The sequence below is a fragment of the Myotis yumanensis genome, unplaced genomic scaffold, assembly GCF_028538775.1.
Source record: "Myotis yumanensis isolate MYYU_CA2020_CCGP unplaced genomic scaffold, mMyoYum1.0.hap1 SCAF_6, whole genome shotgun sequence".
NCBI classification, from domain to species: Eukaryota; Metazoa; Chordata; class Mammalia; order Chiroptera; family Vespertilionidae; genus Myotis; species Myotis yumanensis.
In genome coordinates, this window is record NW_027223757.1 from 52,101,481 (window position 1) to 52,129,004 (window position 27,524).

At 39.6% G+C, this 27,524-nt stretch overlaps 1 protein-coding gene across 2 annotated transcripts; it reads left to right on the forward strand.

The window, feature by feature from the left end:
* Positions 1–27,156, forward strand: UBE2J1 (ubiquitin conjugating enzyme E2 J1). 2 transcript variants are annotated; one of them, XM_070418097.1, is made up of 9 exons: positions 52–122; positions 941–1,029; positions 8,961–9,034; positions 10,123–10,254; positions 12,845–12,929; positions 13,202–13,307; positions 16,687–16,816; positions 18,129–18,248; positions 24,292–27,156. In XM_070418097.1, the coding sequence occupies exons 2-9, from the start codon at positions 1,020–1,022 to the stop codon at positions 24,568–24,570; spliced, it is 936 nt and encodes a 311-aa protein (XP_070274198.1). In that variant the 5' UTR covers positions 52–122; positions 941–1,019; the 3' UTR covers positions 24,571–27,156. The 2 variants fall into 2 exon arrangements, with proteins under 2 accessions (XP_070274197.1, XP_070274198.1); XM_070418096.1 differs by lacking the exon at positions 941–1,029 and having other exon boundaries at positions 1–122.
* The last annotated feature ends 368 nt before the right edge of the window (positions 27,157–27,524 follow it).

Here is a 27,524-nt window from a genome sequence, read left to right on the forward strand (position 1 = left end):
TCCCTGCCTGCGCCTGGCCCGGGTGGCCGCGCTGCGCCGAGACCCAGTAGCCGCGCCGCAGAGAGGAGGCCGGAGCCGGCAGCGACCAGTCATGGAGGCTCGCTACAACCTGAAGAGTCCGGGTGAGCGGGGCGGGGGCCGGGGGCGGCGCTGGCGGGGTGGGCCCGACTGACCCTGGGCTCCGGGGTCCGGCGCTGCGGCCCCCGCGCGTCCGCCGCCATTCGCGGCTCCACTCGCGGTGTCGCGCTCTACGCGAGGCCGCCGCCCGCCGGGCTGGTGCAGGCCGCGGGGCGGGGAGGCCGGCGGGCACCGGCTGCCGACGCTGGGGTCGGCCGGCGCCCCCCGGCACCCCGGCGCCCCCTGCCCTGTCTGCGTGGCGGGGAGCTGGGTTGTGCACACCCCCAGGAGCAGGTGCAAGGATGATGCCCGTGGGTGACGGCAGCCCCGGCCCGACTGTCTCTGCTCGGCCGCTGCCGCCGGACTGTTATTAGCCGCCCAGCTCTCTGGCCTTTGAAATGAGCCCCAATAAATAGTATTTATTCTGTCTGTACCGTGACAATTTAAAAAATATATATTTTATTGATTTTTTTTTACAGAGAGGAAGGGAGAGGGATAGAGAGTTAGAATCATCGATGAGAGAGAAACATCCACCAGCTGCCCCCTGCACACCCCCCACTGGGGATGTGCCCGCAACCCAGGTACATGCCCTTGACCGGAATCGAACCCGGGACCCTTGAGTCCGCAGGCCGATGCTCTGACTGAGCCAAACCGGTCAGGGCCCTACCGTGATAATTTTGTCAGGAGGGAGAAAATTCAGGTTATCTACATGATCAGTTCGGATGATCTAAATGGTCATCTTAACAATATCAGGAATGGTTTGTTTGACCAACCCTTACTGCTTTCTGTTTTGTTTTGTTTTTTTCTTCCAAAAATACTTAAGGATTTGCAAAGACTCCAGAAAAGGGTGAGGATAGTGATTGAACAGAGCTTTGGTAACTTGGGTGCTGCCAAGCGAAGAAATGTTCTTAGGTGAGCAAATACGTATGCAGAATGGGCCGCAACACGCGGGGGCGGGGCCCAGAGCCCTGAAAAGCCTGATGCAGGCTGTGGCGCAGTCCCATTGCAGCGGGTTGACAGCTTCCCTGCTCCACCCACCTCTTAAGGATGTCAGGAGGGGGGAAGGAAGGTCCAAGGGAGAGGGAAAGAAAGCTTCATGTTAAGCTTAGATGGTTAAGATCTTAAGGCTGTGGTGGATTTATATAAAACGGGGGGGAGGGGTAAAAACGTCTGGTGACTCCTTGGTCACATGGTACCAGGTTCCTCAGGGCACCGAGGTGCTTGGTGAAATGTCCAGAGACGACAGTGCAGTTTGGAATGGAGATTGTTGTCAGATTGCCCAGTTGTATAGGTCATCATCCCTGAGAGGATGGTAAGCATTTAATACTCTCCTGAATTTTGTCCATTTCCAGAGAATAGGACCTATTGCCAGCAGGCTTGAGTTTGGGCCCAGCATGCTTCTAGCTGTGTAATAAACTGCTTCCTCTTTTTTGTTTCATTTTCTCAACGGTGATGTCACTGTTCTAGACAGGATTTTTTAAAAACAAACAAACAAACAAACATCTTTTTGTTGTTGTTATTGTGTGGATCATTTAGAGTTCGTGGAGAAGGTGAATTTACTGAGATAGGGGACTTATTGAAAATGCTAGGAGGCTTAATGAAAGTACGTTCTTCCTTTGTTTAATTCTCAGACCTGGGATATTTTTAGAGTAACGCCTATGTGAAAGGAAGTTGTTAAGAACACTGCAATAGATATAATCCTTTTTCTCTCTCACGTGGAGTTAGTTGTCTTAGAAGTATGATAGGACAATTGAGACAATATAGATAACTGGTTAAGGGCCAGTGTGCTAACATGTGGATAGTAAGTTTGTTCATTTTATAGGTGGGAAAACATTTCTTTATGAATGGACTTGTGTGGGGCCACCTCCTAAGTCCTCTGACTAGCCTATCAGTAGTTGCCTCTGGATCAAGCTCCCTGATTCTTTTTTGGGTCTGCTCTGGCTAAGGTAGTAGGTGTCAGAGTACAAAATAGGGAGACCTATGTGTAAAGAACCTCCTGTGACAGCTTTCTTCAGTAGGGGCTGACGGGCATGTTCAGCAGGTGACTGATGTATGTATAAGAAACTGGTACGGCCTCTGTCAGAAACCTAGGCGTTATCCTGTCCATGCCCTTGGTGTCAACTGCACCTCCATGCTGATCATTCTCAAGCTTTAATGTTCAGTTCAGATCCTTCTCCTAGGCTGCAGATAAATACAACTTACTGGTGATTTAATATCTTCATCCAAATTTCCCACAGACCAAAAAAATATCTAATAGTATAAACACCAAACTTATCAGTTTTCTCTCCTCCCCCAAACTTGCACCTCACCTTAATATTCCTTATCCCAGGGATTGACAGCACCCAAGTGTCCAGGGGAGTGATCTTTGATCTCATGGTCTACTTCTTTACCCCCTACCCTAAAACTCTCTCACACACAGGCATTTGAGCATGGGTGCCAATACATGCAAACACACATATATCTAACCAGTCACTACTGCCACCAGATCAATTAAAACAAAACAAAATAAAACCTGATTAGATCACTATTCAAATTGAGAAGTTTTCAGTAGCTTACTGATAGTTGTGGATACAGTTCAAAGTAAATTGTTTTGCTTGGCCTATAGGGCTGCTCATGATTTGATGTTTGCTTTTCTCACCAGCCTGAACTGCTACCACTCCTATGCTCCTTTGCATTTTCACCATCTATCCATTTGCCCGAGTGTCTCCAGCTAGAACAGCTCTTCTCACCTATATGCCTTGGTCCCTGTTGGAACCTCTGCTTGGAATATCCTCCCTTTAGTCTGTGTGAAAGTCCTAGTAATTGTTTAGGCTTCTTTAAGGTTCAGTCTTGTCCAGCTCCTGTAGGCAGTCTAAGGTGGTCCCTATATTTGTATATACTTGGTCAGTGTTTGTAATTGTTTTCATGTCTTTCTCACTGTGAACTCTTTGAAGGCAAGAAGCAAGTCCTGGTCATTCTTCTTTTCCCATTGCTCAGATATGTATTCTTTAAATGTTTATTGAATGGATACATTTATAGGATCTTTCTGGGCAGAAACATTAGTCCTTAAATATTTGCTACGTGCCTTCATATGGGAACAGGAAGAGGCGATTGGGGAGCATGACATTGGGTTTACATCCTCAATACACGTGCCTCTTTTCCATTTTACCCATGCTTTGGAGATTGATGATATCAGGATATTTGCTTTCTAAAATAAATAGATGCATGAGAGACAGTAACCTGTAAAAGATCCCCTTAGCTGGAGCTTTGTCTCCAAACCACAAAATAAACCCAGTGAGTTAGCTGGGCATGTGCAGAATATGAATGCCTAGGCCTATGGAGCCTAGAGCTTGGATCCAGAGTGATCATGTGGCCTCCATGAAAAGAAAGAACAAAAGCAGCCAAGCCATCCCCCTTCCCTTTTCTGGAACATCTTACCTCACCATGATAGGAGAATTGAATAATCTTGCAAAGAGATAAGAGAGGAGCAGATGGGGGAAAACTTTTCTCTGTAGCCAAGAGGTGGCAAGAGATGGAGTATCAGGAGTGACAGACTATGCTCTAGCCTTAGTTGCCAGTCAGTACTTTGAATCTTGACTATTCTATAGCAGTGACATTTCTCCTTGGGAGCCAGGTAGCCATGTCATGTGGCCAACTACATATGCTCAAGGCCTGGTTTTGAAACAGAATTGAGAGCACCTTATATTCCAATTTATTTCTGACCTTAATAACTTGTGATCTGGGGAAAAGGGATGGGTGAAAAGGCAAGAAGAAATATGTGAAGAAATTGTTGACTCCCATTTGACAGATGTAAACATTGAAGCAGAATAAGATTGACTTGTCCAATGATTAAGGCCTAAGAAATCAGAGCCAGTATTTTTTTTTTTTTTTTTTTTTTTTTAATAATTTTTATTTCTTAAAGTATTACAAAGAGTATTACATATGACTCCTTTTTTCCCTCCCTTGACATTCCCCCGGCCCCTACCCCCCGCCCCCCCCCCGCCCCGTGTCTTGTGTCCATTGGTTAATCTTATATGCATGCATATAAGTCCTTCAGTTGGTCTCTTAATCCCCCCCCCCAACCCTCCCCAGGCTTCCCACTGTAGTTTAACATTCTGTTCAATGTTGCTCTGCTTCTGTATCTACCCCTGTTCATCAGTCCATACTGGTCCCCTTTATTTGTCCCAACCTCACTGGAGTAATCTCAACCTCACCAGGGCCGTCTGAGCCTCACCAGGGCCGTTTCAACCTCACCGGGGCCGTCCCTACCTCACGGGGGCCATTTCAACCTCACCGGGGTCGTCCCTACCTCACGGGGGCCGTTTCAACCTCACCGGGGTTGTCCCTACCACACCGGGGCTGTTTCGACCTGACTGGGGTCGTCCCTACCTCACGGGGGCCGTTTCAACCTCACTGGGGTTGTCCCTACCACACCGGGGCTGTTTCAACCTGACCGGGGTTGTCCCTACCACACCGGGGCCGTTTCGACCTGACCGGGGTTGTCCCTACCACACCAGGGCCGTTTCGACCTGACCAGGGTCGTCCCTACCTCACGGGGGCCGTTTCAACCTCACCGGGGTTGTCCCTACCACACCGGGGCTGTTTCAACCTGACTGGGGTTGTCCCTACCACACCGGGGCCGTTTCGACCTGACTGGGGTCGTCCCTACCTCACGGGGGCCGTTTCAACCTCACCGGGGTTGTCCCTACCACACCGGGGCTGTTTCAACCTGACTGGAGTCGTCCCTACCTCACGGGGGCCGTTTCAACCTCACCGGGGTCATCCCTACCTCTTGGGGGCCGTTTCAACCTCACCGGGGTTGTCCCTACCACACCGGGGCCGTTTCGACCTGACCGGGGTCGTCCCTACCACACCGGGACCGTTTCAACCTCACCGGGGCCATCCCGACCTCACCGGGGCCATCCCAGCCTTACCGGGGAAACAGGAAGTTTGGCCCTCTGTCCCCTGCCGGCGGCTCCCCACCAGAAAAATCTCCAGGCGTTCCTGGTGGTTGAACATCCAGCACTCCTGCCCTCCACCAAGTGCACAGACTGCCTGTCTGCTGTCCCCCAGCGCCCCACAAGAGACTGGGACCAGTGGGCATGTTTGTGCGCTTGCTGGTACAGCAGTTCCACAGTGCCGGCCGAGTCAGGCCCAGCCCTGGCCGGCCCCGGACCCGACTCTGCCCCTGGATTGCGTCCCTCCCAGATGCAAGGAGCTGAAATCTGCAGCCTGCTGGGATGGGCTCTGTACTTGGTGCCTCTGCACATCCTACTCAGTCTCAATGCGCTTCTTTCTATGCGAGGAGTTGAAATCTGCAGTTTGTTGGGTTGGGCTCTGTACTTGGTGTCACATCCTACTCAGTCTCAATGTTCTTTCTCTCCTTCCAGTTGTAGAGCTTCCACTGGGCCAACTTTCCCATGGTTCTGTATGATAGGTGTTTGTCTGATATTTGGTAGTTTCGATGTTGTTGTGTGAGGTAGCACGCACAGGTCTCTTCCTTATGCCGCCATCCTGGTTCTCCTGGGTCTGCTTCTTGAGTGTGTCTCCCATGGTTGCGAGCAGTTGAAGTCTGCAATTTGTTGGAATAGGCTGCAAAAGCGCAGGTGGGTCTTTTTGTGCACCTGGCACAGCTTGGATGGGGATGTAAATTGATTAGGGCTGAGTCTCAGGGAGTCGCCATGGCGGAGCAAATAGCACTGGCTGAGTCTCCGCGGCCCCTTGAATCTCTGCCAGGGCTTTGTGTCCCCCAGTGCCGGCGAGCAGCTGTGCAACAGAGTCTCCCCCGCTTTCTGATGGCTGCAAGGCCGTGCTGCCTCTCCCCGTAGGGTCTGGTGCCTCATGATCCCGCCTGAACCAGCTCAGTGGATTTGAAAGTTTGCAGAAGCAAAGGCGTTTCTACTTGTGAGTCTGGCACAGCCCAGATGGGAATGTAAATTGCGTAGGGCGGGGTCACAGGGAGTCGCCGGGGCGGAGACTCAGCGGCCCCTTGCCTATCCAGGACTCCAGGACTTTGTGTCCCCCAGTGCCAGCGAGCAGCCGAGCGCCAGAGCCTCCCTCGCTTTCTGACCGCTGGAAGGCCGTGCCGTCTCTCGCCTTGGGGCCTGGGGCCTCAGAGACCCGCCCGAACCAGCTCAGTGGATTTGAGAGTTTGTAAAAGCACAGTCATTCCCTCTTGTGCCTCTGGCACAGCCCTGAGGGTAGGGCGGGGTCACAGGGAGTCGCCAGCGTGGAGGAAATAGCGATGGCGGCGTCTCCGCGCCCCTCGCCTCCCCGGGACACCAGGACTTCTTGTCCCTCAGTGCCAGCGAGCAGCCGCGTGTCAGAGCTTCCCTCGCTCTCCAACCACTGCAAGGCCGTGGCCGCTTCTCCCTGTGGGATCTGGGGCCTCAGAGACCCGCCCCGAGCAAGCCCAGAGGATTCGAGGGTTCGTAAAAAACCGAGAATCCATTTGCAGCCCGCGTGGCGTGTGACTGCGTACCTCTGGTTTTGGTGCCTCCGTAGCTCCCACTCAGTCTCACTGCGCTTCTTTCTTTTCCTCCAGTTGTAGATCTCCCACTGGGCCAACTTCCCCATGGTTCTGAGTGGCGGTTGTTTACTTCATAGTTGATAGTTTCAATGATGCTGTGAGAGAGCAGCACACACAGGTCCGCTCCCTACGCCGCCATCTTGGTTCTCCCCAGAGCCAGTATTTTAATCCAGTTCTAATTCCAGAGTCAATGCTCTTTTTCACTAAGGCATTGATAATATATGCTATTTCAGAAAAAATAGATTATGAAAACACTAGACTAACCTCACTTTCTATTTGACTGTGTGGCTTTAGCTTTCACATGGTATGTGCCTATGTGGCCTATGAACTAATAAAAGCAACATGTTTAGTTATTAAGCGAATGATTGATTGTTCCTTTAGATGCGTTGTTGTAGCATTTCTGATCCTTTCAGATATCTCTCCTAATATCCAGGTACTATTGGGTGTTTATTATCTTCTCTCTAACTGAAATGACATAAAATCTGACCTTGTCAATTTAGCCATTATTCAGCTAGCTGATAAGGAATGAAGGAAAAACAGTCTCCTTGGCATCTTTGATTGCTTACAGCAGCCAAACTAATTAACTTGATAATTCCCAGAACTCCTCAGGGATTTTTTATGTGGCCTCATGGGTGGACAAGGGAAGGTGTCACAGACACCTCCCTGAGGAAGTTACTTAAAGGTTTGGTGGGAACCAGTCTAGATGATGAGTTGGAGGATAGGGGTGGGAGCAGCATTGCAAGTTGAGGAACCAGTATGTAGGAAGGTCTGGAGTAGAGAGAAGTGTGGTGTCTAGAACTTCCGGGAAGAGTGTTTCAATATGTACATGTTTCTAATACAGCATTTATTATGCTGTTTTGTATTCCCCCCCAGACTATAAGCTCCTTGATAACAGAAATTATTTTATTTTGGTTGTAGATATAGCATCTAGTGTGAGTTTAGTAATTTGATGATCAAGTGAACAAAGTCTCTTCCCACAGGGGCCTAATTCAGAGTAGGGGATGGAAAAGAATGTTATTATGGGCCTTAGCCACATTCTCAGTGGTTAGAGCATCAGCCTTTGGACTGAAGGATCTCAGGTTCATTTCCCGGTCAAGGGAACGTCCCTTGGTGCACGATCCTCAGGCCCTTCTGGTCATGTGAATGTCTCTTCCCCTTCCTTCCACACTCTCTAAAAAATCAGTGGAAAAATATCCCTGGGTGAGGATTAACAAACAAAAACCAAAAATAAATACAAAAAATAAGTAATTATTATTATGGAATAAGATAGTGACTTAAGAACTTTGTTTTTTTTTTTTAATCCTTACCCAAGGACATGTTTTTATTGTTTTCAAAGGGAGAAGAAAGGTGAGGGAGGAGGAGGAGAGAGAGAGAAATATTGATGTGAGAAACATCAATCATTTGCCTCCCAGATATACCCCGACCAAGGATTGAACTCACAACCTGGGTATCTTCCCTGACTGGGAATCAAATCCATGACTCTTTGGTGCACAGGATGATGCTCCAACCAAATGAGCCACAAAGGCCAGGGCTAAAATGAAATTTTATGCAAAAGACATGATACATACTGCATTATAATATTGTGTGGGAGTTGATTCTTAATCTCTTCTGATAACTTTCCATCCAGTGCCTCCACACATTTTACTTTTATTGTTTCCTCTGCCTATTTATACCCACTTGCCTAATTCCTATTATCTTTCTTTCAGATATTAGTTATAAGTTTTAATTGAAGTGAAGAATCATTTCAAAAAAGGAAATCAATTAGGGCTATGGAATAAAGTGACCTCTGGAGACAGTCCCATTAAGTTAATACAAGATTTGGGTGGAAAGTCCCAAGAGGTTAAAAAAATGGGGGGAAGGGGTTACTGTTCATGAGCATGAGTTCCAGAGGGCACATTTTTTTGTTAATATAGACATTTTAGCATGGTAGAGTTGTATTGTCTGTGTTGGAATTTCAGCTGTCATTTACTAGTGTGACCGTGAACAAGTTTCTTAGTCTGGAAAATAGGGATTTTCTACCTCATAGCAATGTTTTGAGGATTGTTTGAGTGCTATCACATAGGAAGTATATATGAGTACTTATTAAATAAGAAGTGTCTCTATCAGACTTACCTGTATATTTAATACATAACTCTCCTAATGCCTACCTACCATTTCCTCTCCTCCTCCAATGATTACTATTATCCTAATTAAAACTTTATCATACACTCAGTGGAGCCAGTCCTCTCTATACATGTTTTGTTAAAGTAGAAACTTTTTCATTAGATTGTAACTCTGACTTAATCACTTGGTAAAGTATATTTTAAATGTCTTTATCTTATGAATTTTATTTTAGCTGTTAAACGTTTAATGAAAGAAGCGGCAGAATTGAAAGATCCAACAGATCATTATCATGCACAACCTTTGGAGGTTAGTTTCTGTCTCCATCTTCTACATATGAATTTTAATATTTTAAACAAATTCCTTAAAATTGTTTTTTCATTGCTTTGATTCATTACAGATGTGTGTGATGTGGTTTATTAGTATATTTTACTCCGAATATTTCCTGAATGGCTAATTTCCCATTAGCCATTCAGAATCAGACATTTTGCAAGAAGCAGATTTCTGGCCTCTATAGAATGGGTCTCAGATGCTAAATTGGTTTTAGGTCTTGAATATGAGGGAGGGGAAGTGGAAAGAACCCAATACTTTTTACAGTTTGGAAGACCTGGCCCCTTGAGGGATCTCTGCAGCTAGTCTGGGCTTTTTGTATAAACATCTCTAACTCTCTTCGTCTTCTTATCTGTAAAAGGAGGGTTTTTAAATATGCTTAGTCTGGTTTCCATGGTAATAGTGAGAATAAAATGTAATAATGTATGCACAGTTTGCAAAATGTAAAGTACTTGGTAACTAAGATGTTGTTAGCATATGTATTAATATTATTAACCTCATAAGTAAGTGTTTAGGTATCTTTAAGGGTTAATTTTAAAAGATTGTTAAAATAATCCAAATTTTTATTAATTATTTGATTATACAGTTGACCCTTTTTCTCACCCAATAATATTTCTAATAGTCATTTAATTAAAATGGTCAAACTTTAATATTACTGATGTCTTGTTGGTTATTTTTTTTTTTATTGCTTAAAGTATTACAAAGGGTATTACATATGTGTCCTTTTTTTTTTTCCCCGCCCTTGACAATCCCCTGGCCTCCCCTATCCCCCAGTGTCTTATGTCCATTGGTTATGCTTATATGCATGCATACAAGTCCTTCGGTTGATCTCTTACCTCCCTCCCTCCTGCCCCCCAACCCTCCCTGGCCTTCCCGCTACAGTTTGACAATCAGTTTGAGGCAGCTCTGCCTCTGTATCTATTATTGTTCAAAAGTTTATAATGGTCTTTATTATCCATGAATGAGTGAGATCATGTGGTATTTTTCCTTCATTGACTGGCTTATTTCACTTAGCATAATGCTCTCCAGTTCCATCCATGGTCTTGTTGGTTATTGTTTTTGTTCAGGATAATCTTTTTGAATGGCACTTCACAGTTAGAGGGCCCCCAGATTCTGATTTTGATGGAGGAGTTTATCATGGACGAATAGTACTACCACCAGAGTATCCCATGAAACCACCAAGCATTATTCTTCTAACGGTAAGGATTCTTGGCTTTTTGAAATGCTTGTGGTTTAACTCTTCATGGTGGCTGCAAAATATGGTCAACATACTCATTTACATTAAGAAATAAAGTAGGCCCTGGCCGGTGTGGCTCAGTTGGTTGGTCATTGTCCTGTGCACTGAAAGCTTACCAGTTCGATTCCCAGTCAGGGCACATGCCCGGGTTGTGGGCTCTATCCCTGGTAGGGGACGTGCAGGAGGCAGTGGATTGATGTTTTGCTCTCACATCAATGTTTCTCTCTCTCCCTCTCTCCAAAAATATTATTTTAAAAAAAGGTTTTAAAAAAGAAGTAAAGTGGCTGCTTTTGGGAACCAGGCCTTGGTACTATAATCCTCCCCCCCCCCCCCCAAAATTATAATTTATAGGAATTATTTATTTTTATTTATTGTTTGGGGGGGGGGGGGAGAGATATTGTTCCACTTATTTATGCATTCATTGGTTTATTCTTATATGTGCCCTAACAGGGAATTGAACACCAACCTTAGCATATTGGGATGATGCTGTAACCAACTGAGCTACCAAGCCAGGGTTATAGGAATTCATAATGCTAATGAATGTATAATTACCATAGTATGGTTGTTAGAATTCAGTGAATTAATGTATGCAAAGTGCTAGGCACAGTATCTGGCACATGGTAAGTACTCAGTAAAGGATTGTTAATGTTATTTTACCTCTTAATCACATCATCTCCATTTAAACTCTCATTTTTCATGTGTAGCTCTTAAAATAGAAGTGACAGAGTCCTCAATAAATGATTGCTATATTATTACTTATACCTTAGAATTTTTCTACATCCGCATATTTTATCTCCATGTGAAGCAAAATGATTAATTTTTTCTTCTTTTTCCTGAGACATGTTCCAACAGTAAATTCCTCTCTTAATTGTTAAGCTTTCCTTCCCTCATTTCCTTTTATTTACAAGTGTGTTTGATTACCCCCAACCTTGAAAAAAAAGCAAAAACCAAACATAAACACCTTTCTTTATCTCTGCTCACTACTCTATGTGTTGTTCTGTTTTTTCTTTGCTAGCCTTCAAGGCACCTTTACTCTAGCTTGGCTTGCTGCAGTCTGGTTCCCACACACGCTCACAGCACTAATCTCAAAGACCAGTTTGAGAAATCCCACTGTCTCTTCTCAGTCTTTATCCTAATCCATCTAAGTTAAACCTGACGCTCACGGGGTAGCAAATAGTGAAAGAAAAGGTACTAATTAATAAATACCAAGTTAATGCTGCTTTTTACCTATATTTGGTGTAGTGAAAAGAGCATTAGTTTAGAGCCACTAGACCTGGATTCTGACCAGTGCTATTTCTGTTACACCACAGGCAGGTTACATAGTCTCTTTGAAATTTAGTTTTCTCATCTGTCAAAAGGGTTGTATATGGTAAATATAATCACACTTTATAAAGTTCCTCATATATATAAGTTGCTTAACAAATATTAGATGATATTTAGAATCAGTAATGCTGGCAGTAGGGTTGAAGCAGGGTCTTGGAGGGGCCCAATGTGTTAGGAGTCACTTTTGTTTGCTAGATCATGGTGAGAGCCAAGTGGTCTATGGGGAGGGGCTGGTGCATGGGGAAACTGGTGGGGGTGGGTAGTTGGAATAGCAGCTTTTCACCAGTAGGTACAGAAATATTGAAATATTTCAAGAGTTAACCAATGGTATCGTTCATATTTAGCACAGTGGCTGAGAATCAGTCGTATCCTCCTGGTTTTCAATATTTGCTTTTTCTGGTTCACTTCCTCTCTTTTGAAAATGTTCCTCTTTTTTCCAACCTTCATTCAACAAATAATCATTAAACACATGTCATTCACTCTGTGGGTGCGACAGAGAATAAGTCAAATTCTCTGACCATATGAAACATATATTCTAATTCATGCCTCTTCTCCTTCCCCTTTCCCTAAGTATGGATATTCTGAAGTTCAGACTTCAACTGTTTTGTTTTTCTATGAAATGGCTTTAGTAATCACCTCTCTAAAGTCAGGTACCAAAGATGTATATCCTCTTCTGCTATCACCATGTCTATAATTCTACCTGCCTGCTGGACATCAATAGCTCTTCTCCCAAGAAAATAGATTCATGTCCAAAGCTGAAATTATTATCTCTGATCTTTCTACTTTGTGTTCCTCTCTTATGAAATTGTATCATCATTCTGAAAATCACTCCCACCTCAGAGCCTTCCTCACCAATATCTAGAAGATGATATCAAATCCTTACGTTTTATCCCAGTCTCTGTACGTCTTCTATTTTAGATTCTTCACAGAGCCTAGAATACTAGGCACATAGGAGGACATCAGGACATCTTTATCAGTTATTTAGATTTCAGTTGTATAATTCAATTTCAAAAAAGTGCTTCAACTTCTAAAAACAGTTTATATTATTCACTTAGAATCCAACAAATATTTGTGGAGTGTCAATTAGAGGACAAAAATCTGTATCCCCTTAGAGATTACATTTTTAAAAAATTATCTTTAAAATTTATTTATATGTAAAATATTTATACTTATAAAGTCTAAAACATTAAACACATCTAAAAATTTTAAATGCCTTATTTATTCCTAAGGCTAATGGACGATTTGAAGTAGGCAAGAAAATCTGTTTGAGCATCTCAGGACATCATCCTGAAACTTGGCAGCCTTCATGGAGTAGTGAGTACTAATTTAAAGTGAATATATCTTATATAACTAGTCAATTCATAATTATAAAGTATAATACCTTCTTGAGATTGAAGCTGTTTTTGATAATTTCATTATTTAATAAATAATAAAAATGCTTTTTCTTGTCTAGATTTTGGCCATCATTTTACTACAACCCTCCTACCTGTACCTCTTCAGTGAAAGACTGTCTTTTTTTCTCTTTTCAGAGTAAACCCGGTTCCTTTTACAAAGCAATTTAGATTGATGTTTACTTTTTATTTCAGTAAGAACAGCATTGTTAGCCATCATTGGGTTTATGCCAACAAAAGGAGAAGGAGCCATAGGTTCTCTAGATTACACACCTGAGGAAAGAAGAGCACTTGCCAAAAAGTAAGTTTTGCATTTCATTCTTTGTTAAGTCCCAAATATTATTCTGGAAAATGGCTCTTAGGAAACAGGCTCTGCCTCTTACTTTGTGAGTTACCTTTGCTATAGGTTCTAGCCTTAGTTTTGCTATTTTAGAAATTCAGTTGTACCAGTTTACTCAGTGTTCACCTGAGTCTAAAGAATTGATTATAGAAAGTAGTTAATATCAACCTACAGTGGGAGATATCTTCTCCTATAAAATAGAACAGGTCATTCATCTCCACTTAGACAGTAATAAAGATGGAAAAGAACCAGAGCCATTTTTTTATGGAAAAGAACCAGAGCCATTTTTTTATGTAGCTTTTCACAAGATTAAAAACTTCTTGAGAGCTGAAGGAAATCTACTTTTCCATGTTTGTATCTATAGTACCTGGCTCATAGCAAGTGGCTCAATAAATGATCTGGAGAAAGAAAATGAGATTTTATTAAGTTGTCATTTCCCATTGGTATTGCTTTCTGTTTTTCCCAGGTACATTCTGTCTGTATAACCCGGATTAGTTATTAGATTTAGAGTATTCTCTTCTTTGAGTAGTGCTAAGACTAATTCTAGATTTTGATTATTTTTTAAAAAATATATATATTTATTTCAGAGAGGAAGGAAGAGGCAGAGATAGAAACATCAATGATGAGAGAGAATCATTGATTGCTGCCTCCTGTATGCCACCTACTAGGGATCATGCCCGCAACCTGGGCATGTGCTTTGACTGGGAATTGAACCGTAACCTCCTGGTTCAACCACTGAACCATGCTGGCCAGTCTTGATCATTTTCTTGTTCTGGACTTGGCTGCCTACCACTCTTCAAACATATTTTATGAATTAAATTATACAGGGGTGGGCAAAAGTAGGTTTACAGTTGTAAGGATGTGGAAGTTTGTTTTTGTATTATTATTTATTAATTATTGTATTATTTTTCATACGAACAACTATAAACCTACTTTTGCACACCTATAGTATATCTTACTCTGGTACAGCCCGGAATAGGCCCTCTACACATGTTTGTTAAATTTAAGAGATTTTAGTGTTTGGAAGATTTGGAAGACTCCTTGATATCTTTTTAAATCTTATTCTCAAGTTCTGGGCATATATCTTACTTGCAGCTACTATTCACAAATTATAATATGTACTTTGAATACATGACATTTGTTTGATTTTTTTATATTGGCTTTCTGTCTTGATATTTTTATCTAGTTCATGTACAGATAAAAAAAGAATTAGTGTTTTTTTTTGTTCTAGACTTGTTAGTGTTTATATTCTAGGTTCTTAGTCTGTATTAGAGGCTTTTTAAAAACCAGATTTTGCATTTAACCATGGTAAATTACTATTTTTCTGGATAGACTAATATATTCAAAATAAACATTTTCCTTTAATTTTCATCTGACTTCTCAGTTAAAAGTGGACACAGTTTATGCCCAGCCAATGTGGCTCAGCATCAATCTATGAACCTGGAGGTCATGGTTCTTTTCCCGGTCAGGGCACATGCCCAGGTTGTGGGCTTGATCCCCAGTGTGGGGTGCGCAGGAGGCAGCCGTTCAATGATTCTCTCTCATCATTGATGTTTCTCTCTCTCCCTTTTCCTTTCTCTCTTAAATCAATTAAAAAATATATATTTTTTAAAGTGGACACATTTTGTCTGGCTGATGTGGCTCAGTAGTTGAGCATCAACCTGTAAACCAGGAGGTCATGGTTCCATTCCCAGTCAAGTCATATGTCTGGCTTTCAGGTTCGATCCCCAGGAGAAGGCGTGCACGAGGCAGCTGATGAGTGATTCTCATCATTTGTGTTTTTTCTCCTTGTACTTTCCTCTCTGAAATCAATTAAAAAATATAAATAAAAAAAGTGGACACATTTTAAGGCAGATTTGGGGATATAATTGATTCTCTAAAGCAGCGGTTGCCAACTGTTGGTCTGTGAGGTCTGAAAGGTTGGCGATTGCTGCTCTAAAGGATATGGATAGCAGTGCCGCTTCTGGTGAAACAAAAAAAAATATATTCATCAATAAATACTATATTAATAGTACTTTGACATATATTTTATTTTCATGAAGCTGTTCAATAAATTTAAGTACCATGTTCTTCAAGACCTAAGGATTTTATTACATTGACCTAGATGTACAGTAAAATAGTTTTTTAAAAATATGGTCTTATTGATTTTTAGAGAGAGGAAGGGAGAGAAATAGAGATAGGAACATCTATGAGAGACAAATATCATCGCTTGGCTGTCTCCTTCATGCCCCCTACTAGGAATCTAGTCCGCATCCTGGGCATGTGCCCTGAGCAGGAATCCAACTGGTAACTTTTTGGTTCCTGGGTTGACACTCAACCATTGAGCCACACCAGCCAGGCTATAGTAATACAGTTTTTAAAAGGAAGTTCAGCAATGTAATAATACATATTTTTATATAATATACATAACATACTTATTTCTGGTCATATAAATCCTCAGCACTCTTGTGAGTTTTAGGCACTTTTTGGCTATATCTGGAATACAGAGGAGGAAATGAAAACATAGAAAAGCAAAGAAATCTTAGGAAAGTCTAGTTAACAGATTAAGTATCTACCTAATATAATCAGTGATAAATTTCAGTCTGGATTTTCCACGAGTTTTTTTGCTTTTCAAGTTGTACTGCTATTTAGATTAATAGGATTTGTGAGGTTTTTATTCCCCTGGAAATACCTGTAAATTCTATTTTTTAAAAAAATATATATTTTTATTGATTTCAGAGAGGAAGGGAGAGAGATAGAAACATCAATGATGAGAGAGAATCATTGATCGGCTGCCTCCTGCACGCCCCCTACTGGGGAATGAGCCCGCAACCCAGGCATGTGCCCTGGCTGGGAATCGAACCATGACCTCCCAGTTCATAGGTCAATGCTCAACTACTGAGCTACACCGGCTGGGCTATAAATTCTATTTTTAATTGGCTTCTTTATATATGTTTCTGCTAAAAATAATTTGAGCTTTTTAGTGGACTTTTTCACAGGCTTAACATAGGCTTGTTATATGTGATTTTGAGGACAGGTAGTTAAACAGTTTATATTTTTTGTCATATAAATCTATAGCTTAGTTTTCTTTAGAGAGTATATTAGGAAAATAATGAAATCTAACTCCGTAGTTTAATGTTAGATTTTTAAAATATTGATATATAATTGACTTGAAATTTTTATACCAACCTAACTTGCGTGTATGTCTCATAACTATAATTGTCTATTTTACATGTAGATAAATGTGATATGGAATTATCCGGTGTTCTTTTCTTTTAAATTTAATTACTCATTGTTTTAATGTCTTGAATTAATATTCACTATTTGATTTGTACTCATCAAAAAAATTATTTCCTACCAGATCACAAGATTTCTGTTGTGAGGCATGTGGCTGCACCATGAAGGATGTCCTGCTGCCTTTAAAATCTGGAAGTGATTCAAGCAAGGCTGACCAAGAAGCCAAGGAACTGGCTAGACAAATCAGTTTTAAGGTACTCTAAATTGATAAATAAATTTAAATTTTGTAGCCCTTTTATTTACTTTCAGAAATAAACTAATTTAGTTCTAGTGCAATAATGTTTTTACAAATAATTTTATCACAAAACTAATACATTCACAAAGGCATTATAATTAGTGGTTAAAAGTTTGGACTCTGTGGGGGGGCTGTCAATTGGGGAAAAAGGAGACATGTAAAACTGTAGGCAATAAAAAAAAAAAGTTTGGACTCTAGTATACAATGCCAGGGTTCAAATCCCAGCTTTGCTGCTTAGTAGTAGTAGGACATCAGACACATTACTTAGACACTTCATGCTTTTTACTCACCTATAATTATTAACAGTATGGTAATTATCTTGTGGGATTCTTATGAGGATTAAGTGAGTTAATACTTAACTTTAATGTATTGCATTTAGAACTGTCCCTGGTGCTTAATAAGTGTTAGCTATTATTATAGAAAATATAGATAAACAGTTAGAAAATAACAATTATATAATCCCAGCCCCCCAAAATAAGTGCTGCTATTATTTTGGCATATCTCCCTTATAACCTTTTTTTCCACATATATTTTACCCAAACATATAAATACTTCTATAGTTTAATTAGCTCCATAAAATAATGTCAGCCTGCATTAAGCAACATGTTACCTGTCCCTCTTCTCTACCTCTCTACATCCTGTCTGTCCTTCTAAGGTCCAGTTTTTGGAGAAATTTTTCTTTCTGTTTTATTGTGCCTGAAAGAGGAGGTGCTTAATAAGTGTTGGTTACAATTCTTCCTTCTGAAGATTCCTATTGTATATAAAATTGCTTCTCTGAAAATCTTAGGGCCAGATGTGTTTTCTACTTCAGAATTTCAGATTTTAGAAAATATCAAACATATACCATATATTAACACTCATTGAGACCTGGGGCAGTACCCCATAATCAAATTCATAAATATTTCATCAGCAAACCTGGGAATATCTACACCAACGTGGAATAAAGACTGTTAATAGCCTCACATGTCAGGCTTTGCCTGAAAATTACAAAATATTTCAGTGTTTAGAGATTTTTGAAATTGTGGATTGTGAACCGTGGGTGTTAGTTTTGTCTCTCACCAAGTAACATCTCCCTGAACAGGGAATGTCTGTGGGTCTTTCTGTAATATCTAGCATAGTGTTGGACACATGAGTTCTCAACACTTAATTGATTGATATTGACATTAAAGTACCAATTAAAATAAATCTAAGAAAGGGAATTTAGGTAGGTTGTGGGTTGGTTTGTATATTCCCTTTTATAATACCGCTCTTGGGTGTTACCTTTTTTATAGGCAGAAGTCAATTCATCTGGAAAGACTATTGCTGAGTCGGACTTAAACCACCCTTTTTCACTAAATGATTTACAGGACAATATGCCTAACACATTCCAGGGTGCTACAGCCAGTACATCGGTATGGTTCTTGTCTTTTACATATGTATATATTTATACCATTATCATTATTTGCAATAGGAATGGAGATCCCTAGAGGAAATATCTGATTATTTTGGATACTAGCCCAGCTCTCCCTCTAATGAATTTTGTTTTCTTGAGCAAGTTATTCATACTTTCTGGGCTTTCTTTTTTTGTTAAATGGGGTTGGGCTAAATAATTTTAAGTTCTATTGTCCGTCTAGAATTCTATGATTTCTCTGAAAAGTTAGTTTTAATATAGTGCTACAGTCAGAATAAAGCAATATACATACATTAACCACTTTCTAAATAGGCTGTCTTTGGAGCAAAAGATTTACCTTAGACCTGCTCTGTCCAATGTAGTAGCTACTAGCCAATGTGGCTATCTAAGTATATATTTGAACTAGAGGCCTGGTGCATGAAATTCGTGCAAAGGTAGGGTCCCTAGGCCTGGCCGGTGATTAGGGCTGATCAGGGCCTTCCATATTGGCTGCCAGCTGGGGCCTTCTTTCCTAATGGCTACCATATTGGACAGCACAGATATCGAACATTATCATCATTGCACAAAGTTCTACTGGACAGTGCTGCCTTATGCATAGTTAGTGTCCAATAAATAATTATTGAACAAAATATTGAATGCTATGGCTGTTGTTAGTTGTGCCCTGATCTATTTTCTAAATTTGGGGTGGGGGGTAGGAGGGCTTATGTCATTAGAGAAACTGATTAAGAAAATGTGTGACTGAATTGTTGCTAAATAATTAGGATTATGGGGACTTTATATAGTAAGATGAACCATCTTTTGGGTGGTTTTTTTTTTTGTTTTTTTTTTTTTTGGTAACAGGTTGTTTGATGGAGTAGCCAAATCTCTATTATCCCTCCAGTTTTCAGAGGTTTTAGAGGGTGAGAAAAATTAGAATAGAAACTGGGCAAATCAGATTTACCCTTTATTCAGGAATAACTTACTGTAAAGTGTGACTAAATAGTGTTGAGTGGCTCTCTGCTATGGAGAGAGTGAGATGGCAGAGAAGTAGATTGGAGAAAGCAGGGAAGAGGCTGCTTGGAAGGAAGAACTACTTGGAGGACTGGAGAAGGAAGTACTACAAGAAAAAAATGTATGTTGAGAGTTAAATTGTTTTTACATGATCTCCATGTGATTTTATAAATTGTAGAGGAATATAATGAATTTATTTAGTCAGTGTATGTTTTTTCATCTTCAAAATTGAAATTGTTTTCTTTATTTCATAAATAGTTTTTTAGTAAAAAAAAAAAAAAAAAAGCCCTGGCTAGTGTTCTCAGTGGTTAGAGCATTGGCCTAAGCACCAAAGGGTCAGTGGGTTCCACTCCTGGTCAAGGGCATGTACCTGGGTTGCAAGTTCAATCCCCACCCCTGTCAGGCAAGTGTGGGCGGCAGCCAATGTATCTCTCTCACATCAATGTTTCTCTCACTCTCTCCCTCCCTCCCTCCCTCCTTTCCTCCCTTCCACTCTCTAAAAATCAATGGAAGAAATATCCTCTGATGAGGATTAACAACAACGAAAAGAAAAAAAAACAACCCACATCCTATTATACAGAGAGGAAGGTGGTAATCTTTGTTTCACCTATAAGGACAATCTCCTAATATTTATGATGTGTTTACATTTATCTTTAGTTTATTTTAAATCTGTGTCAAGTTTTCCTGTTGCATATTCTAGTTATACTTATTCCAATTGTAATTTATTTTATAATTAACTATTGTCTAATAGTTCATTATAAAATAAATTACAATTGGAATAAGTTCCTTGAGGATCAGGATTGTGTCCGCAAAGCCTAGCATAGTGCCATGTATATAGTAGGTGGTAAATATATAGTTGTTGATTAAATAAACAAATTTTAGGATTAGTACTTGGAAATCTAGGAGTACAGGTAAAGAAATCAAGAAGTTTTAAGTAAATTAGCATAAATAATGTTATAAGTACAATTTTTTTTTCATTTTTATTTTAAAGTACATAAAACAGACATTTCATAGATACCAATTCTGGTTAAAATACAAGCAATAAATTGTCTACAATTTGTGAGTTAAGCTTTTAATTACATTTACATACAAATCTCAGTGTGATTATATGATTTGATTACTATGGAGGTAACTGAAACCTGGTTTTGGCTCAGGTGGCTGCTTTACATGCAAGTGTAATATAATTCACTGAGATATTACACATCAAATTCCAGATAAGCTGTTTTTAGCTTTGAGGGGGCGAGAGATTGCCGAAAGTCTAAATACAGCAGATAGCATTAGGCCATCTGTTGCTTGTTCATGCAGATTTTTTAGCCATGTAGAAATAGGAAAAATACTGATAGTAGTTTTATGTTCTTCCAGTCTGTCAAATTTTTCCCTTTTCCAAAAGATTGAGGTTCTGAATAAGCCATTCCAGTTTGTAGTAAAGAGCAAACACAAAACTCTTCATATGATGATTATTCCAGGTTATTATAGAAAAATTTATGTGATTTAGCTGTGCCTGTGCTTATTAAAAAATATTTGAATTTAATTAAATTAAATAAAACATCACATTTGTCCACCTTTCTAGAAATGGTTGCTTCAGAAGATGGAAACTATTCTGTGATATATGTTTGAACAAGTATAGGCAAACAGCAAGGATTTAGAAGTCCTACCACCAATCTTAAAGCATTTTGAAAATGCTAAAGTCCACTTGATTCTCCATCTGGCAGTTCAATATGAACTGCAAAAATTTAGTCCAATTAGTTCTTCAACTCTAAATAAACTAGGTTCTCAGGATCAGGTTACAGTTTTTCCTTGATGTGATTATTTTAAATAGAAATTTTAGAAATTTATAACACTGTAGCACTAGCTTTTAGTCAGTTATTATCTAAAATGTAACAGAAAATATAGAACCTAATTAAAATAGTATATCTATATAAATATTTCCATTAAGTACATGTACTAAAATATGACCTAAAGTCAATGTTTTAAGGGATTGTTGTTCTAACTATATTAATCATATGTATAAAAGTCCAAACAGCTATTCTAAGTCATGACTTTTTTTAAGCCTAAATCTGGTATCTCCAAAGGAATATATTAATAGTAATGATGTTAATAATAACTAATATTTACTAAGCAATTGTTTATCCTAAGCACTTTATATCATTATCCTGTTTAATCCTCACAACTACTGAATTGAATATTAGCCTCATTGCACAGATGTGGGAGCTGAGATTAAATGACTTGTTTAGGGTCACATGTTTACAAAGTGGTAGAGCTTTCCTAATAATGATAAGGTTTTCTATTTAGTCAGGTATATGGGCAGGTACAATGCCCATGTCTATTTTAGTCAGGTAAAATGTTTTCCCCTCAAACTAATGGAAAATAATAACATATCTATATAATAAAAGCCTAATATGCTAAGTGTCCAGTCGTTCGATCTTCCATTCAACCAAAGTGTAATATGCTAATGATATGCTAAGGCCGCCCAACCATTCACTATGACGTGCACTGACTACCAGGAGGCAGACACTCTGACCAGTAGGTTAGCTTGCTGCTGGGGTCTGGCTGATCAGGATTGAGTGAGACAGGCCGGACACACCTTGGAGCCCTCCTGCAGTCCCTTCCTGGCTGGCCAACCTCCTGCATCCCTCCCTGGCCCCGATCGTGCACCAGTGGGGTCCCCCGGCCTGGCCTATGCCCTCTCGAAATCCGGGACCCCTTGGGGGATGTCAGAGAGTCAGTTTTGGCCGATCCCGGAAGCCAGGCCGAGGGACCCCTCTGGTGCATGAATTCGTGCACCGGGCCTCTAATATAAAATAAAACCTTTAAGCTGAGTCAATCTCTTGTGCTACTTTCCAGATTGATAGGACCTCATGTTTTTTATTTTCCTTAACAACCCATCTTCCTTTATAAGCCTTTAGTGCAGTGGTTCTCAACCTTCCTAATGCCACGACCCTTTAATACAGTTCCTCATGTTGTGGTGACTCCCAACCATAAAATTATTTTTGTTGCTACTTCATAACTAATTTTGCTACTGTTATGAATTGTCATGTAAATATCTGATATGCAGCATGTATTTTCATTGTTACAAATTGAAAATAATGAAAGCATAGTGATTAGTCACAAAAACAATATGTAATTATATATGTGTTTTCCGATGGTCTTAGGCGACCCCTGTGAAAGGGTCGTTCGACCCCCAGGTTGAGAAACACTGCTTTGGTACTTTTGCTCTATCAGATACTTTTATCTTGCCTGAGCAATTGAAAGAATGGCAGATTTCAAATAGAATGTTTTATTGGCAACTGTAACTCAGTTCAACTCACTGAGTATTATTAAGTCACTCCATGACGCCTAGGACAATGTAAGACCTCATAAAATGCTGCAGCTTTGTGTATCTCAGTGATGGTGAACCTTTTGAGCTTGGCGTGTCAGCATTTTGAAAAACCCTAACTTAACTCTGGTGCCGTGTCACATATAGAAATTTTTTGATATTTGCAACCATAGTAAAACAAAGACATATTTTTGATATTTATTTTATATATTTAAATGCCATTTAACAAAGAAACATCAACCAAAAAAATGAGTTTGCGTGTCACCTCTGACACGCGTATCATAGGTTCGCAATCACTGGTGTATCTGCTCTCTTCAGTGAGCAGATTATATCTGGAAGTCCTGGAGTATGGAAGTCCAAGTTCATGCAGTTTAATTCACTATTAGTACTAACATATTTTTAACTCAAATTCAGTAGTTCTTTTCTACTGCTGTGTTATGCGTCACTACATTTGAGTGCTTCCAAAGGATAGTTTTAAGAAATACAGATTATTTAAGCCTTTTAATGCTGAGATGAATGTCAGATTTAAAATGTAATTTCTTCTGCAGGTAACTGAGATGAACAATTTTTCCCCCTAATGTTTATAGCTGTTGCCAGCACAAAGCCCATCCTTGTACCTTTCTAAAAAAGTATTTGAATTACATTATTCATTTCTTTTTTCTTCTAAATATTAAGTTTTTCTCTGATGGAACGTATTTAAAATATTTTATATTTGCTCAGTTTTTAAAGTTATTCTGAATAAAACATGCATTCTTTTTTATTTGAAAGAATGTGTATGGACACTAATATAATCAGTATATACTTGTTTTCAATAAGAGAATTAAAGGCCACTGGGTTGTTACAGGTAGAGTTAAAGTATCTATAGAAATAAAATGGAATTCATATTAAAGAGCTTTCTTGTCTATAAGCTATAATTAAGATTTTGACTCAGTTGGTACCACATTGTGGTTATGCTTTGATGCCGCAGTCGGTACAGATAGAAAGCATTTGACATCCAGTACTTTATGAGGAGCAACTAGTGTACCAAAGTAGAAGGTACATCGAATCTCCCACAACTACCTCCACATTTTTCTCAGCACATACCTAAGGAACTCTTGATATCACATAAAGTAACACAATTCAAACATGCAGTAAAGGGTTCTTCTAGACGTGTGTTCAATTCATTTGACAAGAATTGTGAGAAAGGATAAGCCTGGTTGGAAAACCACACCTAATTTTTACAACAATATTGCTGTGAAGAACATATGGTTTGAAATTATTTTCCATGTTCTATGATTGTTGATGGAAGCATGTTGACATAGTCAGATAATATTTAAAGAGGCACACTGTTGAGGGTTGTCTTTTTTGCCATTTAGAATGGCAAATTTTCAAGCAGAAAGTGGAAATCAAATTGCTTCTCTCCTTGACTCTCCTAAAGAAGGGAGATTACAAATGCCTAGCAAATTCTGTTGGAGTTACAGCTGAGGGAGTATAGAAAGCTGTCTATGGAGGATATGGGTTAACTCTGTTCTTGTCTTATTTTTTCTAGTAAATTCCTCTTCCATTTGTTGAGTAATTGGAATATGTAATATTGCTGGCTTACTCAAAAGGGTAATAGTCTCAACAATTAGATAATTCTTGGTAGTTTTGCCCTCAATCGTGTTTAGTGCTCTATGATTCTTTATACTCTTGAATAGATAATAGGTAATGTATAAATATTCTTTGCCAATTTCAAATAAAATTTCTTAAAATTTTCTAGTATGCAGTCCAGAACCCCTCAGGAGAATCCCTTCAACCACCTGCCCCACCTGTAGCTAAGAATACCTCCATGAGTCCTCGACAGCGCAGGGCCCAGCAGCAGAGTCAAAGAAGGTCGTCCAGTTCACCAGATGTCATCCAGGGCCTGCAGCCCAGAGACAACCACACTGATCATGGCGGATCTGCTGTACTGATTGTCATCTTGACTTTGGCACTGGCAGCGCTTATATTCCGACGAATATATCTAGCCAATGAGTACATATTTGATTTTGAGTTGTAATACTGTTTTGTGTCTTAAGAGCTGTGACTCAACTGCTTCATTAAACATTCTTCATTGGGTATAGTCTAAGAATTGTTTACAAAAATTTTATTTTGTATTTACCCTGCATTCCTTTTTTTTATCCTTATAAATTCAGTAAAACTATAGCTAGTCATTCAGACTGTGTCCTGCTTAGTATAAGGGACTGGAAGTGAAGTCCCTTGTCTCATTAGATAGCCTGCTTTACAGGGAAATAATATGTTATTTCTCATGCTTCAGCTTCTTTTTATGTAAATTTGTGATAGTTTCTGTATAGCCCTTTTAAATTTTTGGATAAAAGATGGTGTTTTTAAGTTCCAATGAGTATTAGTAGTTAATATAATTTATTCAGTACTCTGTTTCTACTTATGTAGAATGATAGAGGGATAAGAGTTAAAAAGGCAAAGTAAAACCCCTCCAAAAGCTTACTTCATGGGAAACAGTGGGATTACCCATTCTGTGATACACTTTATGTCCTAAACATTGTCAGTGAAAGTTACTATTTCAGTCAAACATTTATGAGGAAATGAGGTTACATCTTGGTTACTGGATTTTACTTGAAGAGGGAATAATGCTTTGTAACCACTTTGATATGTTGTTATTCCATTCTCTCCAAAGAGCACCTAAGATTTAAAAGAAAGAAAGAAAACAATCCTCCATAGATCTTTGTTGGAAGGAAGGAAGGAAAGAAGGAAGGGTTCAAGCCAGGAAATCACTTGGTTTTATTCTAAAAGTTAAGTGAGAGTATCTTAAGATTTGAATGTTTAATCTGCTTTGAATTGTATATCTTTTGAGGTGTATATATGCCTAGCTTTGTAATCACTATAAATTTAATTATTCTGGAATATGCATAATGTTATACTATTTCTCATACCATATTAATAGAAAAGCTCAGGACCCAAGCAATAGTGGTAGAAATTAGAAAAACCTTTACTTGGAATTGTACACCTACACAAAGCCCAAGAAGTAATTTTCCGCGCAAAATCAATATATAACATAGTGCTAGTTAGCTCCACAGACTCTAGTCGACACTTTGACCATCGTAATGCCTAGCGAAAACATCATTACAGAGAAACATTGCCTTCGTTCAGCATGTTCAGTAGCAGCATTGAAGGCACTCTTGAGAGCATTATTAGTGAAGATTTAATATTTAAATACAGGCAGTCCCCAGCTTTCAAATAGCTTATGCTCTAAAGATGCATTTATAAGTTATTTTTTTTATACTTCAATGTTGTAAATGTGTTTAGGTTCTAGACCAGTCCACACAAAAAGTTAGTCCATAATGTATCTTGAATAATTTGGGGGATGGTATCCATAAAGTCCTTATGTGGTTTTAACTAACTGAAATTATGGGCATGATAGAAACAATTTGTAAAATGATTTTAAAGGCAAATTTAATTTTTACTTCTGTTATGGGACTTTGGTTCTATAAGTGTCACACAATTTCTGTGTCTCTCTTAATAGCCATTTTTCCTTTAGGTCTGCATTTAAAATAAGAGTATATTGTATACTATGGTATAATGCATAATTGTATTAAACTTTAATAAATGAGCATTTTAAAAGTGTTTACAGTTTCTGTTATATCTACAATGAAGGTGGTAAAGTCTAAAAAGCCCAAGGACTTTATGAAGACCTCATATGTTAGGAAAACTATAGGTTACCATTTTAGAACTTTATTGCCACAAGAAAATGCATTCTGAAGTCTTGGTTTAGAACATAAGATATTAAAAATATTGGTTCAGTCATCAGTGGTCTCCTAACAGGTCACTGACCCTGGAAAGCCAGGTAATGTTATCACCAGAGGTGGAAATCCCTGCGCGCTCAGCCTATGTGGGGATGAATCATATGCTAGAAACAGTCTTCCCTCCGTTTCCTCTCAGTCATTCCTTGAGCCAGCCTCTGGAGCTATGTGATCTTGCATGTTTCCATGGGATATAGGAAGTACCTATACTTTCAAATTGACTAAGCCAAGAAATTTTACGTTGTGCAGATCCTTTTATGTCCGATTAGCTTCTCTTCCCTCGTGTCAATTGGCAGACCACCTTCTTTGTGTTAGGATTTATTTTTAACACCTGATACACGTATCTAAAAGTGACATCCTTTATGCTCCTTTCCTTTCAGCTTAAATATGTTACTTAAAAATCCTTAAGTTGTCAGTCTGGCCTCCATTGTGGAGTTCATGAGCAAAATTGATCTTTGGGGCCATTTTAATTCACACTCCACTGATGGGCCTCTTCAATAAACTTATTTTTAAAGCCCCACTTTAACCTTTACTTACAGCATAACCAGATGCATGATCTGGCAGGTAAAGGCTTGGGACTCATTCTTTCCCCAGTCTTCAGATTTATGTAACTCAGTGACTTTTTCTTTGGCCAACATAGCACATGGCTGTATACTAAGGTAGTTCAAATTAGCATGCTTGAAGAGATATATAATGTCTGTTTCACCTGTAACTGTTTAAACAAATGAAACCTTTCAGATTTTATGTATTGTGGGGCTTTTATGTAGCACTTTACATTTTCATGCTGCTGATTGTTTTTATTCTGAAATAAATGAATTTCATCAAGATTCTCGACTATTTTTTTTAAATCCTTTAAAATTTCATTATTTTGACTATGGAAATATACAATTTCTATTTCAGGAGGATAAGAAATCTTTTTGTTATTTTAAGCTATGAATAAACTTACTGGCATTTTGAGACCTCCCATTTTTATAGACCAGAATCCTATATAATAAAAAGGTAATATGCAAATCGACAGAACGGTGGAATGACCGGTTTCTATGATGTGCACTGACCAACAGGGGGCAGATACTCAACACAGGAGCTGCTCCCTGGTGGTTAGTGCACTCCCACAGGGGGAGTGCTGCTCAGCCAGAAGCCACCTCCATCAGCCAGGAGCCTCTCCCGCCTCCGCAGCAGTACTAAGGATGTCCAA